At 40.4% G+C, this 18,820-nt stretch overlaps 1 protein-coding gene across 1 annotated transcript in view; it reads left to right on the top strand.

Moving 5' to 3' along the window:
* Positions 1-2,992: 2,992 nt before the first annotated feature.
* The window catches only part of scara3 (scavenger receptor class A, member 3), a 29,249-nt gene continuing 13,421 nt past the window's right edge, over positions 2,993-18,820 (top strand). Inside the window, exons 1-4 of the mRNA XM_008284982.1 lie at positions 2,993-3,452; positions 15,481-15,516; positions 16,624-16,668; positions 17,095-17,214. Of these exons, the coding sequence (XP_008283204.1) occupies positions 3,446-3,452; positions 15,481-15,516; positions 16,624-16,668; positions 17,095-17,214 (208 nt within the window). The 5' untranslated portion in view covers positions 2,993-3,445. The remainder of the gene's footprint in view (positions 3,453-15,480; positions 15,517-16,623; positions 16,669-17,094; positions 17,215-18,820) is intronic.

Genomic DNA, 18,820 nt, shown 5'->3' with positions numbered 1-18,820 from the left:
TAACAATTCCAGTGAAGCAGAAACGAGGCTAATTTGAGAAGTGTATAAATAATCTTCAAAGGCCATTAGTCACTCTGATTACAATTGTGGGGATGACACAATGTAAAGAAATTTGGCAGCACTGAAGTATTCTAAGTATATGCAGCCAGCAGTAACGCTCATATGAATGTTCCTTTGGGCATTCCAGATTTCTGTGCTGGAAAGTTTTCTTGATCTGTTGACTTTGATGTAACTAATTTTCTCCCATGTGTCCATTGTTCCTTTGTGATGTTTCAGCCAAATACGTTCTTTAAACTATAATCATGGTGTAATAGATTTAGGCTTTTATTGCTTTTGGTATCTCTTTATAAAAACATACAGTGTTATTTTTCACTTGTACATTTGCTTAAGACAAGATTTATCAGTAATGCCACTTTAAGGAATATGTTGTTAGGCTTTAAAAAGTCTTTTTTGGCTGGATTATGTCCTCCTACTGCTGTGGGGACATTGTTAACATCACTGCCTATATGTGAAGATGAATGAACCCTCAGCGATATCACCTATATGTTTCCTGACAGGCTGTCCAGCTATCCCCATCTTGGCAGTGCCTGACTCATGGCAAATCCAAAAATTAGAGATTGAGCCTGAGAGCTTTTAGTATCCATCTGTCACTGAAAACAGTAACTCTCTAAATTATGCATCACTTTAAGTGTTAAAACAATTTCAATGGGTGAGTTGTGCAACAATCCACCCTTGTGCAGTTGTCATGAATGGGCAAATTAGTTCTAGAGATTACGGTTTTTTGTACCAGGCTGTAAACATTTTTGTTTCTGCTGTAAAAGGTGGACGTTTTAACATGGGGGTTTATGGGGACTGGCTCATCTTTGGAGTGAACCTCAAGTGGTCATTCTCAGAGCTGCAGTTTTTAACTCTTCTACATTGGTTTCATTTGTCGGCACTGAAGGTGGCTGCTTGGTTAAGACTCATGACCACTAATTAAAGGTAAATCTTGGTTTGTCTGTGTAGATTCTCAGTCATCCAAGTCATGGTAATTCTAGGAGTTTCTGTAGAAATCAGCTGGACTTCTCTTTCAGGTTGTTGTAAACGTTTCACCTCTCGTCCAAAAGGCTTCTTTGAGAGGTCTTCTTGATGAGTTAAAGAGCAAGATAAATTGCCAGAGAAGCTGAAGGAGGACATACAGTACACCATAACCTGACAAACATTTTGTTGTTAATAGTTTTCTCTCAATCTATTAAACATGAACAGTTTATTAACCATTTATATTCCTTAATACCTATGTATTCTGTTTCTGCATGGACATTTTGTGCAATGGTCTCATGGACATGGAGGGATGAAGAAATTAATGTCACAAGGACTCTAGGGGACTCTTGCCTACTCGCAGATGCAGGAAGTTTAACAGTGGCAGAAAAAGTTGTGTACACGAGAGGCAACAAAAAAGATCCAGTCACAATCATTAGCCTGCACTAGCATTGTGAAATACATTGAACGGCTGTAGTGAGTTGTCTTTACTTCACCCGTCTCTTGCCGTCTTTGCTTGTCTCCATTCCACTCTGGTAACTCTGTTTCTGTTGGACTGCTGCAGACTGTCATGGCTTTGTTAATGTTCCTGACCCACATGCAGAAGGACACTCAGGAGAAGAGGTTTTGAACAAAGAGGTTTATTCACAGAAAACAGGGAATGTGTAATGATGAGGGTTAATCCGGCTGGGACGTCGATGAGGGTCTGGTGGGTGGCTGGGCGGGCAGGCTGTGCGGTGGTCAGTGCAGTGGTGTTGAGTAGCTGGAGCGTACTGGTTGTGAGAAAAGTTTCCAGTGAGCACCGGAGATAGACTCAGGTTAGCACAGGTTGGTTGCGAATGAGCATCAGCGAGGAGCAGGTACTCGGGGGGGAAAAAAACTTTTCGGAGAGGGAAAAGACAGTTACTAGCATGCACTGGAAAAAAGCACAAGAAGTACTCTAGAGGAGGCTTGATGTGTACCACAATGGTTAACACTCAGGCAGTGAGTGATCGGTGAATGCTCCCTTTATCCCTGGAGTGACGAGTCTCACGAGCTGCAGGGAATGAGCCCCAGAGCGGCACGAGATCCCCTAGGGCGCCCTCTGGTGGATAACCCTATTCCCTGACACAAACTCCTGTGTGGAAACAGACACGCAAAGACTGGAGCGGAACAGACATGAGCCGAGCAGAGTCTCAAAACAGCAATAAAGATTCTATATCCATACAATATCCTCTAACTGAACTGTTTTTATGTTCAAAATCCTGCCTGTTGCACCTTTAATACACTGCTATACATCCAAACATATGCATCTTTGTATTCAGAGCTGAACAAGGTGTTTTATATAACGCTGCTGTGATGAGACTTTTTAACAGTGCAATCTATTTATTTAGTAGTACATGCCTGTCTTAAAATGCCTCACTGAGTGCAGGACAGGAAACAAAGGAACTGAAAGTCAAAGTTGCCAGACAGCTGCTGGAGCTGCCTCGTCAGCTGGATGGCCGGATGTGTGTGTGTCGGTGTGAGAATTACACCTGCTGTTAGTCTAACGCGCTGCTAGTCGGGGTGAGCAGGAGCAAGCTGAGAAGACTGCAAACTGGTGCCAGATAGGGATTATAGCTTTGACATGTGTGTTGCTGTGTGTGTGTGTGTGTGTGTTCATAGAAACCCTCTTCCTGCCTCACAGGCCAAGGCCAAAGATATTCAAGGTGCTCGCTCCACAATGTTCGTACATTTGTTAGCAATTAGCCTCGGCCACAAAACTGACTTTCAACAGCACACATGGACCCTCCCTGCCTCCCTCTCCCCTTCCCTTTCATTTTTTTTTTCATGCTGTCCCTTTTCAGTCCCTCCCTCATTTTCAACTTTCTTTGTTCCCCTCCCATATCTCTCTCTCTCTCTTTCTCTATTACCACTCTTCTTTCTTTTTTATCCCTCCTTGCTCCATTTCTCCCTCCCTCCCTCCCTCTCTAAAGTTGCACATGCTTTCTGTCTGAGGAGGTTTAACTTCTCAGGCTCTGGATGGGAGAGGGATGATACCAGGGAGCTGCAGGCAAACACAGAGCTCTGACCAGCTTCCTTCAGCAATGACAGAATTTGAAGAATATTTGCGATAATCTATATCATTTCTTAAGTTGCAGAAGGTTTTTTTTTTAAAAACCATATTGGATGTGGGCGACTCCTCTCCTTTGCTTGCTTTGCACCACTTTTTAAATCTGTGGAAATACGACTCCTGGGGACTTCTGGGCATACTTCTTTTTGGAGGTTTGGTGACAACAGGAACATGTTGCACGAATGAGCCAGTTGACACCTTAAAGGCAAACTGCTGACTACTTTTACTGTTCCTCAACGGTTGCTTTGTCTGGAGAAAAGGTGAAGACTGCAGCGTCAGGTTGAGCATCAGCAAACTGGACACGAACTTTTGCACAAGATTCTGCAGCCAGGAATCATGAAAGGTAAAAAGACTTTTATAAATGTCCTTCTTCCATCTACTTTCTACATCTATACTGTTTGAAAAAAGCATTTCTTCCCAGACTAAATGCATTCCCCAGTGTGAAAAAAAGCTGAAAATGTAGACAGCAGCAGTATTTGTCATGGTGGCATGCAGGCACCTGCACAGGGCACCAGTGACCACATATGCTTCTCATCAGCTCTGAATCTTGGCAGTGCAGATCCTGAGAAAGTGGGCGTTTGTTGTTGTTGGCCATGAGACTTTGATCAGTCAGCTTTAAATTTCTATATGTGTCTGCGTGCGTGCGTGCACCACAGCCCTGTTTCATAAAACATAAAATGTTCTCTGGCCCAGCCAATCTGCTGCAGATTGACTTAATATCCTCCTTAAAGGAGGACGAGTGAAAACATAAGAGTTGAATTTGAGCGTTTTCACAACATGGCATGAAAGGAGAGCTGCCAGTGGCTTTGAAGAGGGCAGGAGATCTTACATGGTTCCCAGACTTGCAGCATGAGAAGTGAAAGGCTGACAGAGATGGGAGGATATGGTGGGAAAGAGGGGGTAATAGAGCAGGAATGAGAGGGAGCAGGAAGAAATCCTCCCCGAAGGATTACCAGCTGAAAAAGATGCTATGAGGTGTTGACATATTCATTACTGATAGTAATTGGAAGACAGTGGCTTTCTTCCTGTTATTATAATTCTTCCTTTGCTTTTGATTATCGGCTTTTTTTAGAGGTGTTAGCCTGCAAATTCCCAGTTTGCTCTCTGTTCTCAGAGGCTATTTGTCAGTATGCAATTTAGGTTTAATGGCATTCAGATGCTGTAATGGTGCAACTTTAACTAATCATACCCTAATGCTGCATTCAAGGGATGTGAGAAAATTCTGACTTGGGAGCGTGCATTATCCCAAGTGGTTAGCCATTGTGTTAATGTTGTTCCTGTATCTAATAAATACCCTATATTAGCTTCTATTGTTGTGCCGTGTGTTTGAAGCAGCTTGTTACCAACAGAAATCAGGTATAAACAGGCTTTGATAAATTAGCTCAGTTGTGTGTATTTGTGTTAATATAACATCTGGGTTTTCTGTTTGTAGTTCTTTTCACCAAGAGGAAGAAACTATCAGTGTCAGAAATATCCATTAAGACAGAATTGCCTTTTTTTGCTCATAATTATGATTTAAATGATATGACATAAACACAATGTAAACCCATCCGACAAGCAGTAACTTTCCAATAGTTGTATAACCATTGCTACTGGTTAATGGATTTGGAGGATGTTAGAGGTGTGTGTGAACCTGACACCTGAGATGCTACCATACTGAGGTTAATGTAGCTTGTTCGTCAGTAAATGCCTCCAAAGTGTAGGGCTGCCTGTTTATTAACCCAAAATGTCTTGTTTTCCTCATCTACTTGTGTTTAATACAAAAGATGTAAGAGGTAGTTTGAGGGCAGTGTGTTACTGCTGTCACTGTTGACTAATTAGTAGGGAAACATAACTGGATTTCTAAAAGGTTATATGTAGGGAATGTCTTATTATTATTTCTTGTATAACTGCACATCATCAGGGAGTGCAATGAAGCACTGCAGCACTTGGCACATAATGGCCAATCCTAGTTACTAAAACTTCTGCAATCATCATGGGATGTACACCAGCCCAAAAGGCATTTTTTCCGACATGCAATTACAGTGCCTGCAAAAATGACTCTTTTGATCATAATTTGATTCATTCAGACAAATAGCACTGGGAAAATCTAGCTTTTATTGGCGTGGGTTACAGGAGGAACATGCTAACTAATAGTTCAGCTGAGAAGGATGCTAATGCTCACGCCTTGTGGGCCTGAAACTTCTGAAGCTTGTAGAACTTCTGAATATGGAGGATGCTTGGAAAATATGTCAACATCTGAGTAACTGTTGTGTGAATGAATTCCAAAACCCACTTTCCCTCTAAATTAAAGTACTTTCATGTAAATTAACTTACATAATTAATTTACTTTCCTACTTTAGGGGATTTGCACTGTATTTCGCACCATGCTGAAGTTTTAAATCAGGTGAAGAGGGACACAACCGTACCGACGGACATGGACTAGGCTACAGCAGTTAGCAAGATGTTGTAGAAAAACCCAGGAAGTGTCAATAAAACAGAGACACGCCCTTCAGAGGATGAACTACACTCTAAAAAAGAAAGTGACTGGCAGCGATGGCATATGTCATAAGCATGTGCCGACAGTGTTTGAGCAATTCCTGCAAGAAGGGGGAGAAAAGAGTTCTGCACTGCAGGTTTACAGCATCTGTGGCAGCACTGGCTGCCATGTGAGATAGACAAATGCATGCCTCTGCCACCTAGTGGTATCTACAGGTTGACAGGGAACTGTACTTTAGCGTAGGCTTTGCTGGTTTTAGGCTAAAAGTTAGTATTAACTGCATCAGTTCACTCATTATAATTTCACATTTGACTGCGAATTTACACCTTTATCAAGTTTGAATGTAGTTGTTAAATTAAATTAATTGCCACTTTCAGATTGGCTCAAAGAATCTTATCCAGGACTTATTTTTGTACTTATTTTTTCCCGAATAGGTAAGAAAAGAAAGAAAGAAAGAAAGAAAGAAAGAAAGAAAGAAAGAAATGAACCGGTAAATGTCAAATTGATTAAGTTTAATCTATATATTGACTGTCTTTGAGTTTGTGTCAAGATCTGACCTGTTACATTACAAATAGGGTGAAACTGAAGTATGCCTGTAAGCAGAAATATATAGAAATCCAGCCCAGCTCCAGGCAGCACACTGATACTTGGGCAGAGAAGCTGCACATGAACCACAGGACGACACAGCAAATTAACTCAAGAACATATACAGTACAGGACTCCTCTCAACCAAACAGTGCAGGAGGTCTGCTAATGTGGTTTCCAGCCCTGGGCGACCAGAACAAAACATGCTGCCTCATACATTCCTAACAGGGCGGGAGAGGAGGGGGGGGAGATGGGAGAGGTGGAAGGGAGAGAAGAGGGGAGGAGAGGAGACAGGTGTAGGGCTGGCAAACGGAAAGGAAAGACTGAGTGAAGGGGAGGCCCACAGAGAGACACATATTCCTGTTTTCAGTTCTGTTTTTGCAGCTTTATGAATTTACAGCAAAGGTTTCTTGAATGTAGACTGAAAGGAAACTGAATATCAGAATGTTTTATTAACTTTTCTTTCTTCATTTGCTTTTATTAGCTTGGATTCATAATGTAAATGTTTCTGCTGGACATTTTCTTGTTTTAACACCAACACTGGCAAAATGAAAATGTTGAATGTGCAGCCAATGGATCTTTACCTAAGATGTTAGCATTATTAGCAGTTAAAAAGTAGATTTTTTTTTCCTTTGATCTCTTATGTTACAAAAAATGGAAGAAATTGGAACGAACTTCTGCAAATTAGTTGTTTCTCACACTACTGCACATCTACTCATTACATTAAGATACTGAAAGTATCTTACAGCAAATTGCTAACAACTTGCTCCTTTGTGTGCCAATTTTGAGTCATGCCCAACTTTTGGTCTCTCAAATGTGCTTTACTTTGCTCTCAATCTGTCTAATTTGTTTCCATAATTCATAGATACAGCCTGCAGTTCAATTGTCAGATTTTTTGGTCATGTCAAAAATGGCTTCCCAGAAGTGCCAACTGGTCTGGTGTCAACATAACACATCAAACCTCCACTGTAATATTTCTTACATTTTCAGAGAACTGGAGTGACATCCATTAACTACTATTTGTTGCTATTTTGCCACACTCTGAGTTTATGTTGCTGTTGAAGCTGCTGGATCCAACGCCCTGATGGAAACAGAAAGGCTGACAGGGCTGGCTAGGAGGTCATTCCATGACCTGACAGAGTTCCTACTTTGAAAGCCACCTTACCTTTGCTCATCTGAAGTGTGTGCTTCTCTGGTGGGAGGAGTCAGGAGCAGAGAGGGACGAGCTGCATGAAGGGGGTATTTTTTTTGGTTTCCTTTTCCAGTTTTCTCCCTACTCCAGCTTTAAAATGTATTGTACACGCCCTTTGGCCTTGCCGCCCTGTAAATCTGACCGGGCTTGTCTCTGTGGCCTCGTCCCAGCTGTCCAAAGCCGTTTTGTCCTGAGAAAATGTGATGCATTTATGGGACCATGACTCTAAATATCTCTGGTTTCACTGCTGGACCACAATAAAAGAACATTCTCTTGTAATGGCTCTTCTATAACTTCAGCTTCGTAGTCTGCAGCAACACATACCAGACGTTTATAGTTTTGTGAGGAGACCACACATTCCAGTTAGAGGGCACCTAAATGGCTGGGATGTCAACAGTGGATTGGAAAAGGACTCATTTGGCTTCACGAGTTGTGGTCAAGCCCTCCACTCTGATCTGGAGCAGGGCCCATCCTCTGACTCTGGTTCCACTTAAGGCTTGGATTTGTTAAAGTTACTGAGGGAGATTTTCTGGTTAAAATAACATAAATTAACTAAAGAGAGAAAAGAAACATCAAAAGCATGACATGTTGAACTTATGCATTTTTATGTGGGACTGGCATCTCTATTTGCATACATCGCATCATAAAGTGAGTGATGTGGTGAGGTCAGAGGGCAGTTAGGGCCTGTTGCCACCAAGGATAACATTTTGCACAATCCCCTGGCGAAAGTGAAGTCCAGAGGGAGGGTGAAGCGAGGGAGAGGGTGGGGAAGGGGTTTGGAAAGTCCAAAACTTTGAGAGAAACCGCAGCACAGGAACCACAAACATGAATTGGTACTGGTGGTTAGCTGACTTGAGTACAGACCTGGCTCTGTCTTTACAAACACCAAAGGACCAATGGTAAGAAAGGATGCTGGAGACTCGATGTGAGTAAGGAGCAACATTATGATATTTACATTTTTATTTATTTTTTACATTTTGGGATTTAACAAGTTCGTATTTTTTGGCTGCTTTGCCTAACTCCATAAGGAAGCGATTAGAGAGAAATAAGAAATATTGAGATATTGCTAGCCTGAGTATTTTCACAGGTGTTTGGTCCGTGCACACCATCCAGACATGTGGCTCTCATACACTAATACACAGATCAATGCGAAGCTGAAAGCTCAACAATGGAGTTCCTGAAGTTCTGCAAAATTATTTGTCATCATCTCTTTTTGATATTAACTTGTGCTCTAAGCTTGGTTCCTGTGCTGCGTATGACCAGGTTTGCTTAGGTCTAGGATAGTCTGACTCATGAGATGCAAACTTTAAGTATAAGCCTGCCATTACCTCATTGCATTTCATGCAACTTTCTCCTCCCTCTCCACTGTTTGCAAATTCCTCTTCACTACTGGAAATACCAACAATAACCCCTGAGTAGCAAACTTAAACGCTGAAAATATAACTGTTGTAGTCATTTTAATACCAGAGCTCATCGCCCTGCATGCAAATGTTCTACCAAAACAATTCCCATGTCATTGTTTTGTAGGGACAACATTGCTAAATCCTGGGTTTAGCAATTACCCACATGATTTTGATTAGTTTAAAGAAATAGCTAGAACTTTGTTTTATTCTGTCTGTAGCCAAATGATGCGGTGCAGTCAGACTATCTTGCAGCGCCGACACAGCAATGTGGCAATAGGACTGGCTATGTGAAACTACGTTTGAGTCCAGGCTCAGTTTTAGACATTGCTAATTATCTAATGATATGAATAAAACCAAAAAGAAGTTTGCAAAGAGAGGAGACAAAGCAGCAGATTAGCGTGTGTGGTTTTAGAATGAAATATTCACTCACATGTAATGTTTGTATGTCCAAATACTTATAGCCATGTAGTCCTCTTCTAACAGAACTATTCAAACACACACCATGTAATCAAACAACATTTGACAGTATTGTAGTCCTTACAGTATTCATCTCTCCAGCTTTATTACACAACAGCCATATAATGTGATTTGTTGCAGAACATGTTCTAAGCAGATTACGACTCTGTTGTACTTTAACTGAATTATCCACTGTTCACTAATGCACGCTTTGGAAAACTTTCTGCCTCTCTTGCACAATACACAGCCTTATAGTAATTCCATCTTGTCAGAGCTAAGTGTACACTTGCTGGGTACTTTGTGTGTTTTCTACCTGCATCCAACTTTTCCATCCTCAGTCTGCCTCACAGTCTGGATAAACAACACAAACCCCTGTCTGTTTCAGTCTATTATGCACAACATTACATTACAAAAAAAAAAATGCTGTTTAATTTGAATAGATGCATTATAGATTGCCAGTGACAGAGCTGACCTTAAAGTATTCATTTATAATATTGTTACAGATGGAGTGCATATTACTGCAAATTGTTGGGGGTTGTTTTGTCTGGATGCTGCTGTGTTTTGTCCTCAACAAATTTCCTCTGAAAGAGCAAAGAGTTCAAATGAGTTTACCTTGTACTTCAACCATGGAAATCTGCTGTACATGGGCATTGCTAAAATTACTGACTCTTAAAATCCACAGGTTGTAACATTGACTTTAGCTCAGTAACAGAAAAAATACAGCCATACAGCAGCATCGCTTTACTTGTCCTGGGACAGGAAATTTGTTGTTGCTTAATGAATCTCCATCGTGAGATCAATCAAACTGGAGGCACAGTTAACTACCCAAACAGCCCAAAAAACGAATCCCAGTAATTCTCTATGATTTTGAATTGTAACCTTAAAAATATAAGAGATATCGACCTATGACTTCCTTGTCATTGGTTGCATACACTTAAAAGAATGATTTTTTAAAGTAATGTTGAGGGAGGTAAAAGAAGAAAGTCTGAAAAAGTAAATGTCATTTTGTTTTTTGGGTTATTATTATTTTTTTGCTTTCCTATCCTGTTACACCTCTCAGCAGTTATTTCCAACACATCCTTACACCTAAATAACAGGAGGTGTCTTGCAAATGAAAGCAAAGAACATATATGATTGTTGCTAATGAGGTAGAACAAAGAACAACAAACTCCACATTTGATGGAGGTGGGTGTGATGGTCAAGAACTGGACTTTCACCAAGGAAACAAGCATTTGTGTTCTGGGTGGGACCTTTGTTGTTTAGTCTGTTTTTTTCTTTTATCAGAGTTTTCTTCTTTTTTTTGTCAGTGTTTGGTTGGTTTGGGAAGCTGTTGACAATGTCCATCCATTAAATGGCTTGTGATCAGCATGTAATATTCCCACACATATGTGGCCAGTAGGGACCTCTGCTGCCTTCTATTAGGCTCAGTAGGCGCATTATCATTCATTTTGATCATTGGCAAACAGAAAGTAACCCTGATAATGTCGGAAACCTCTGAATAGGTGCGTGGAAGATCTCTGGTGGAGTTGTCATCTTAGAAATGTACAAAATGGAGCTTCGTAACATGTGGTAACTGTGTATTTAAAACCTTTTCTTAGCTTTACCAAGTAGTTTTTGGTGCTAAATTTCACCAAACACTGATTGGAAAAACAGCAGGCGAAACAAATGAGAAAATGAAAGTCAAAATGTCAAAAGTCAAAAAACTAAAACAATCGAAAGGACTTGAATTCAAGTCTTCTGGATAAACGTTAAATGACTTAACTCTTAACCCCCTTCAACCTCAAATGCAGACTTGTGCAAAGTTGGGGCTACGCTGTCATTTTAGGGTTGATAACAGCCTGCTGACAATACTAGAAGGTGAAGAAAGCCCCCACTGGCTCATATGTGTGGGAATGTGCTGATAACAGACCATTTAATGGGCTGATGATATCCAAACCGGGCGGCCTGAAACAATTGACCAGTATTATTGTTTTCCTGGTGAGGTCGAGCTGCTTATTTAAATCCCAGAGGGTGTTTTTCCTCCCTCAGTGCGGTTTCTTTAGAGAAACAAGTCATTCAAAGAAATTCAGACCAGTTGAATCAAGACTGTGTTGCATGGGTGGTTTCGAATAATCAGATCCCACCCAGTATTACAGGAAAGCAAAGTTTGTTAGCTGTGTGACTTATGCAGATGCTCTTGTTTGTTTCATTGGGGGAAAACACTTAGCAGCAACATATTTCAGGCATATTCAGTTGTTGGTTAGTGAAGCTTTTGAAACACAGTCTTTCCACCAATCCAAATACACTCTTCAGTAGTTCCACAGTGTTTTGCCTGACTGTATAGGTGTGACCTGGCATTACTGTGCTGTGCTGCTGTCACATCAGCTCAGTTCTGCTCTGTGTGTGTTGGACAGGTTGACTTCCTCGCTAACGAGACAGACATGAGGATTTTTTCCACAGAGAGCAGTGAAAACATGAGTACAGAGAATTAAAAGAGGGAGGGAGGTGAAGGGGGAGAAACATAACCGAGGAGCCGGTGGGTATTAGAGGGTGGATACTGATTGTGATATTTTGAATTTAACCTTCTTATAACAGATGTGCTGACATTTAAACATTTCAATCTGACCATTTTTATACCACAAAAGTAAAAAAAAAAAAAGAAAGAAAGAAAGAAAAATGCCAAGAATTCAGTTTGTGCCCTAAAAATGTATTTTGATCGGGGTGGAGCACTGAAACCCTGAATAATGACAGCACGTGATGTTACTATTCTCTTATTCCCACCACTTGTAGTGTTACCTTAACAGTGACATTGGTAACTTTCATCCATATCTTTGAAAAACAGCACTTCCACAGCAGTGAAATTATTCTCTTGACCACTTGGCATCAGCAGAACCCACTGTGACCCCCATATTTAACTTTATAAACCTTTTAAACCTGTCACTAAAGCACAGGGAAGCACATTTACATTCAGGAGACGTGGTGTAACATTACCAGCCATTTTGTTCTGTTCCAGGCAATGTAAGGTCAACACTATTTGGGTCTCTAACTGATAAATGCTCTGCTGTGTCCACTAACTAGTTGCAAACTTTGTCTAGTAGGTAAGGTTCAATGGGATTGTGCAAGCTTTTTACTGAAAACAAGTGCCTGTTACATTTGGGAAGAGTGGCGAGGGTGAACCAAACCAGTAAAGCTGTGGGTCATAAAACCAAAACAAAAGAACTGAAAGATGGTAAAACATTCTGTTGAGCTGAGGGGAACGTAGGGTTCAGTAGAAATTTGGGGAAACTTTACTAAGCTAGTCGTTTAAACCCATCCATTTTAAGCAGAGTACAAATATAAACTATACTATGATGTTGTTGAAAGTCGTTATAAGGACATCTGCAAGTCTTATGGACATCAAAAGGTGGAATCATAGTTGTTAACAAAGTAAAGGGCCACCAAAAATATCGATTTGGGCAACTTTTATCCATGGATCCACCATCATAGATTGTATATAGAAGATATGTTGACAATCTTTCAGTTACAAGGTAGCCTTGCCCTAAAACCTACCCAACGTTATTGTTTATTTCTCTAAATGGAACCACATTCTACTAAATGGACGTCATACTGTATTTAGAAAGTCTTGAAACTCCACATCTGTTCACTCTGAAGATGTCAGAGAAAGATATCATTTTGCACTGTGAAAAACGTCACGTCAGCCTTCTCCTTGTCCTGGTTCACTGTCTTGTGTTGACTGAAATTTCTGCAACACAATAATGTGCAGTTCTTTCTCACTCTCCCCCTCCTAGTTTCCTGTCCCTCCCCCCTCTCTCTCCATCATTACGTCAACCTCAGTGTTTGTGAGTCGTCCACCCCAGACCTGACCTCAGCTGTTCCACCACTGACTTGCGTAAACATTCACCTCACCGTGACGTTTGTAAGGGTACTATCGAAACTTCACTTCACTTACACTGTTTCTAGAGATATATCTTACGATTTCATTTTCTTTTTCTGGTTTTACCTAACCTGACGTTAATAATTTGACGTTCTCCAATTTGACCCCAGCTGTTTGTTTTACCACCTGTCTCCTTATACTACTTGAAAGCTTAACCTCTTGAGGTAAATGGCTGAATTTATTATACATACGCAGTAGTTTGAGAAGTCAGTGAAAAGTTTGTATGAAAACATTCTTTATCTGTTGGGAAATATACAACAAATACAGCTTCTGACCGTCAGACATTGTGGGAATCTGTTGCCGGTTTCATTCTCCTGCCAGCCATTTTTCTCTTGAATTCTTATTTTAAGAGGTAAGATTTCTCATCATGTTGAGCTGATGTTGTGGTTAACCACAGAAATTGATCCACAGCAGATATTTCAGTTGAAAAATTCTGCAACATTTTGTATTGGCTTGAGAAATCAAAAGAACAAAACCCAAACCCAAGAATAAAAGATTAAACAAATAAAGTGAATCCACAATTTGTTAGCAGTTGCACAACTTTTTCACTTACATAAAACAGAGAGAGTGAGGTTAAGTTTGCACAGTGGGAAAGTCAGACCACATAAGTCTTTATGCATGTGCTCATTAGCATTTAGCAATTCTTCCGGCAAGTACTGCTACGTCTGACTGCCTCTGTCTCAACTATTGTTTTGCTCAAAGAAGAACTCCACTGAAAGCCTGTTTTTAGCTCCAAACACTCATCATGTGGGCCACAGAGATGTCTCCGGGAAGTTTATAAGTGTCCTCCCTCAAATTACACAAGCACTCACTGTGCTGCGCTTGAAATATGCATATTCTTTCTAAAACGTGACTAAATATGTCTTTTACTAGCATGGTCAGCTGTTAGTTAAATATTTCTCTGGGACCAATGGAAAGAAATGTTTAAAGACGTGCCAAGGAAGTGATGATGCCAGTGTTCGTACAGATAGACCAGATAGAACAGCCTGACCTCTTTAGGGAACTCGTGCCACCTTTAAAGTTGAGGTAGGCAGGGTTTTTGGCATTACTGGACAAAAAGTCCATACGAATCTACCAGGATATTGTAATTCATGGGGTCTGAGAGGCAACAACTCCTCCAGGCTCTAACTTCAGGTTTTAGAAAATTTATCTTGTGATGAGAGATATTTCAACCAATCACAGGACTGTTCACTGATCAGATGGGATAATAGAAATAGCATCAAAGTCTACAATGACAACTGATTTGGAGGTGCAGAAGGTTTGATGTCAGACTTTTGGCTTGTTCTTTTGGTGGGAGGAGTTTGGAACAGAGGGATATGGTGATTAATGGAGCTAATCACAACCACTCTAGCGGGAGTGAAACTTTAGTGGTCCTCTGAACAAACACAATCCTCCGTTTAAGTGCTAGAAGGAGAACACGAGAACCCTTTCACAGCCACATTACAAACCTACAGAGAAATATTTCATCCTCACAACACTAAGTGTTTCTTTCAAACAGACATGTGTCTCAGAAACATCACTGCAAAGTCAAACAATTTGATGTGGAAAGGAAAAACACTTCAAATGACAACATAGATTATAATGCTTCAGCAGTCAAGACAACCAAGTCTGACATTGTTTGCTTAAAGGCCAGCTCAGACTATCAAAGTGTCTGAGTGTCTCTCTCCAGCTACTCAGCAGCCTGTCCAACATCATTTTTATAAAAAACTATATATGAGTGTGTTTCCTTGCTCTTTTCCGTCAGACACAGTCTCCCCTGTGGTTGGACTGAGTGTTACGGTAAAGTGTTTCCTAAACATGGGGCTGCACACTAGCAGTACCTCAGGTATGGAGCTGGATGGTGTACAGTTAATGACGTGTTGTATAAAGTCCATAGCGGTTACATACAGCTATGAAAACATGAAGTCAAATGTATTGTGGAACTTTAAAGTAAACAGATTTTTGGGGGGTTATTAGACCCTCTGGTTATATTCTGTCATGCTTCCTATAGCCTGTTCCAGTGTGCGATGACAGCCTCCTCAGGCTCACAAAACATACAATACTCCCACCAGAATCACCACACAAAACCAACAACTGTTCTCATGCTCTGCACCACTGTGGGGCTGATTTCTACTGAGTGAGCAACATCTAAGCAGAAGAAAAACATGCATATTCTGAGATCGCAGCCTCATGCTGCACACACTGAGTACAATGCAGAGACTTCAAGGAGATGGATTGCAAGGCAGCTGGTTTGTGTGATTTATGACAGGAGTAATAAAACTTGTTGGTGGCTCCAGAGGAATTGAATTTCAGTCAGCTTCATTTTTTTAATGTCTGCTTTGTGTCTCTCTTTCTCTTTGGCAGACAACTATGGTGGATACGAGAACCAGCTTTTCAAAGGTAATGAGCAAGCTTTTCTATTGTCCCGGTCTAACAACCAGAGATGTCAACCAGTTCATTTTACATTATTGTTGATCCGTCTCTTGTTTCCACGCAAACACATACTATGAGTCCTTTTTGACCAAGAACAGACTTGAGTTTAATTGTTGTCATGAGAATTCAATTCAAAAAAGCCCAACGCTGCATTTGTGATACATAAGAGTTGTTATTTTTTTTGACTTGTAGCGAGAATTTACATACATATTCAGATCACAACTACAGCTAGGTTTTCTCTGAAACAAAGGGCAGTCTTCCAGGCTGAACTTTATGTGTGTTTCAACCACAAGAACTGCACCGTAAAACGTCCAGTTACCTTTTGAGAGAGACAATGTACCTACTCCAGGGTAGGTACTTCTGCATGCTACTTTACTGCTTTCTCAATGTCCTAATTGAGTAGCAGTCTCCTCTCTAACATCCAATCTTCAAAATAAAATTCACTACATAAGCTAATGTGCTCGTAGAAGTGAGTTATGTCCTGTATCTTCTATTTGTTCTTGTTTTGGTGCACTCTAAGTTAACATCATGGTTGAAAGCCGTCAGTTCCAACACCACAATGGAACTAGAAAGCTTAAAGCCCAATTTCAGGCTGTTCCTATAAATGTTAATGCCAACTCGTGCCTGCTCTGAGTTCCTGCAGTGGAAACCCATCCATAGATTCAGTTAGAGCAGATCCCTTTGGGTTCACCAGACAGCATTTACACAGGCATGTCAGGAGCCAGTCAGCTCCTGTGAGTGGTAAACTGTTGAACTGGCTTGCTTTGGTTCCCAGCAAAAGTGTTAAACCATGGACACACCGAGTACAAACTTGCACGGCCTTCTATTACAGTACAAGAAACCCTTGAAGTGTTTTCTTACTAATGTTTTATAAACTCCTTAAACAGCAACATTTATCCTCAGATCTCAAACATCATCACAGCTCTGCTTAATAAAACCATTTATGGATAGAAAGCAGCATTGTCAATGGAAACACAGGAAAATCCATTCTTTGTGACATGAATATGGCATTATGCATGCTTGGTCAGATCAAAAACATCATGGTTTTAAATTGTATTCTTTGCTCTTCTTCAGAGGAGGACTTCACTGGAGAGGAGGAGGAAGTGCCTTCATTTAGAGGTGAGATCAGTATACTCACAACAACAACAAACACAGCTGGTTTCTTTTTCTTTTTTCTTTTTTTTTTTTAACATAAATTTCCCATTTTACCCCCAAATTATGATCCTTTCATTTCCATTTTGTTGTACATGTGTCATTATAATGACATTTCAGAAGAAACATTTATTCAGCTACATTTATTTAATAACCAGTTACAGCTTCACAAACTCAGATTTTTCAACCAAATCATACAATCACAATATAATCACTGTTCTGCTTCACTCTCACTGCTTCTGTAGCATTGTTCCATTCCCAGTCATCTGCCTGTAATGTTTCTCAGAGTCCAGCATAAATGTTTTGGCTCTTCTTTGCATTTATATTCTATTTAGTCATTAACTTACACACATTAATTTACTGTGTGTTTATGTTGATTTGATGTGTCTCCAGGTCGAACCAGAGGTGGCTGTGTGAGGTGCCAGCAGAGCCATTCTCTCCAGCTGGCCGTCAAAGTCCTCTATGGATTTGTTGCCTTCCTCATCATTACCGTGGCAGTGCTGGCGTCACTTGGTGAGGGCAGTTTGACTTTTGATTTTACTTTGCAGCCTAAAGTGAAAAAAATGCTTTAGATTTTATCTCTTTACATGCAGAGATGCCGAAAGCTTGGATGCATTCAGCCTCGCTGTTTGTCGGGTAATACCACTGAGAAATGCTGACATTTATTATGAAGTCCTGCACATCTCTGGAAACAGCCCAACCATGGCTAGAAGCAGAGAACTACAAATGTCTTTTGAGCAGTACGACACAGTCACAAGACGAGGGGAGATAAGACAAGCTAAGATAACCTTTATCAATCCCTCACTGGGGATGTTTACATGTTAGAGCAGCTAGATACAAGAAGTAAGACAAGAAATACAAAAGTATAATAAGGCTAAACATAAAGATCTGCATCAAGAGTGAGAAGCAGGTTTGTCCTGGGAATAGGTCAGACTCCTCTACTTACTTTTAACTTGTCCTAATAAAACACAGCCCATTTAACTCCCATCGATCAAATAAATGTGTTCCTGGGTTGTGCGTGCCATGTTTTACCTGACAGCTGCTCAGCACCAACAGATGCTTTTCACATTAACATCACTTTTTATTGGAGCTGAAAGCTGTAAATCTCCATCTTTTACTACTGTTCAGGGATCTCAGAGGAGAGAGAGCGAGGCCTGGCAGAGTAATGCAAAATCCCACATCACACCCAAGCTCATATTCAAGCACATAACATAATAAAGTCCAGTTTTGTTTTGGCTGTGCCGTGAACTGTGTGTGGGCATTTCATTTAATTTTTCTTAACACATGTGCAGGAAACATGTAGACATAGCGTGTGTGTTCATATAGGTTTGTCAACTGTCATTAACAAGTGATTTAACCCATGATGAGCAAGGGTTGGATATCACCGAGAACCCCAGGTTATGACTTATCAGTCACAAGGTAGTCCCATCCTACACCTGTACCCTACTGTGTTCTGTATTTTGGTATCATCAGTGAAATAACAAGATTATCCTCCCATACAACCAGGAATTCAACTGCAATATGTGTTTTGTGGCCAAAAAAAAAAAGTGTCTGTTACATCATACAAAGAACATTAGCAACTTGGCTAGCTTGTTTGTTCAGTGAGTTAGTGTTTGAACTGTTTTAAATAATTAAACGGTCTCCTAACAGATTACACAGCAGGGTCGTCACTATTTCAAGTTTTATTTCTGTACCCCAGCATTGTATTCATGTTGTGGTAGTAAGAACACAACTCATATTGTTACTGTCATGAAAGGTGTATGTACACTTTTAAAGATTGTGTCTATCGTGGCAGTCTTGAGTTTCTTCGTCACAAAAAACACTCATGCATTCTGGTTCTTTGATAGATGCATGATGGAAAAATTACACAATCTGCTGGCTAATAGACATACAGCCACTGTACTACTTTTTAAAAAAATTTGGTGATGTAGAAAGCTGTGGTAATCAAATTAAATTTTGGGGGGTCAAAAATATACATACAGCAAGTCCAATATTTGGTTATATGTTCTTTGGCCAATTTCATCTCACTTCTGGTAGCTTTCCATAAGCTTCTGGTTGTATCTTTGACCACTCCTCTTGACAGAACCCGTGCAGTTAAACTAAATTTGTTGCCTTTCTT

This window comes from Stegastes partitus, unplaced genomic scaffold (genome assembly GCF_000690725.1).
Source record: "Stegastes partitus isolate 25-593 unplaced genomic scaffold, Stegastes_partitus-1.0.2 Scaffold9, whole genome shotgun sequence".
NCBI lineage: Eukaryota > Metazoa > Chordata > Actinopteri > Pomacentridae > Stegastes > Stegastes partitus.
The sequence above is the reverse complement of the archived record's forward strand: the minus strand, read 5'-3'. Positions and strand labels throughout refer to the sequence as shown.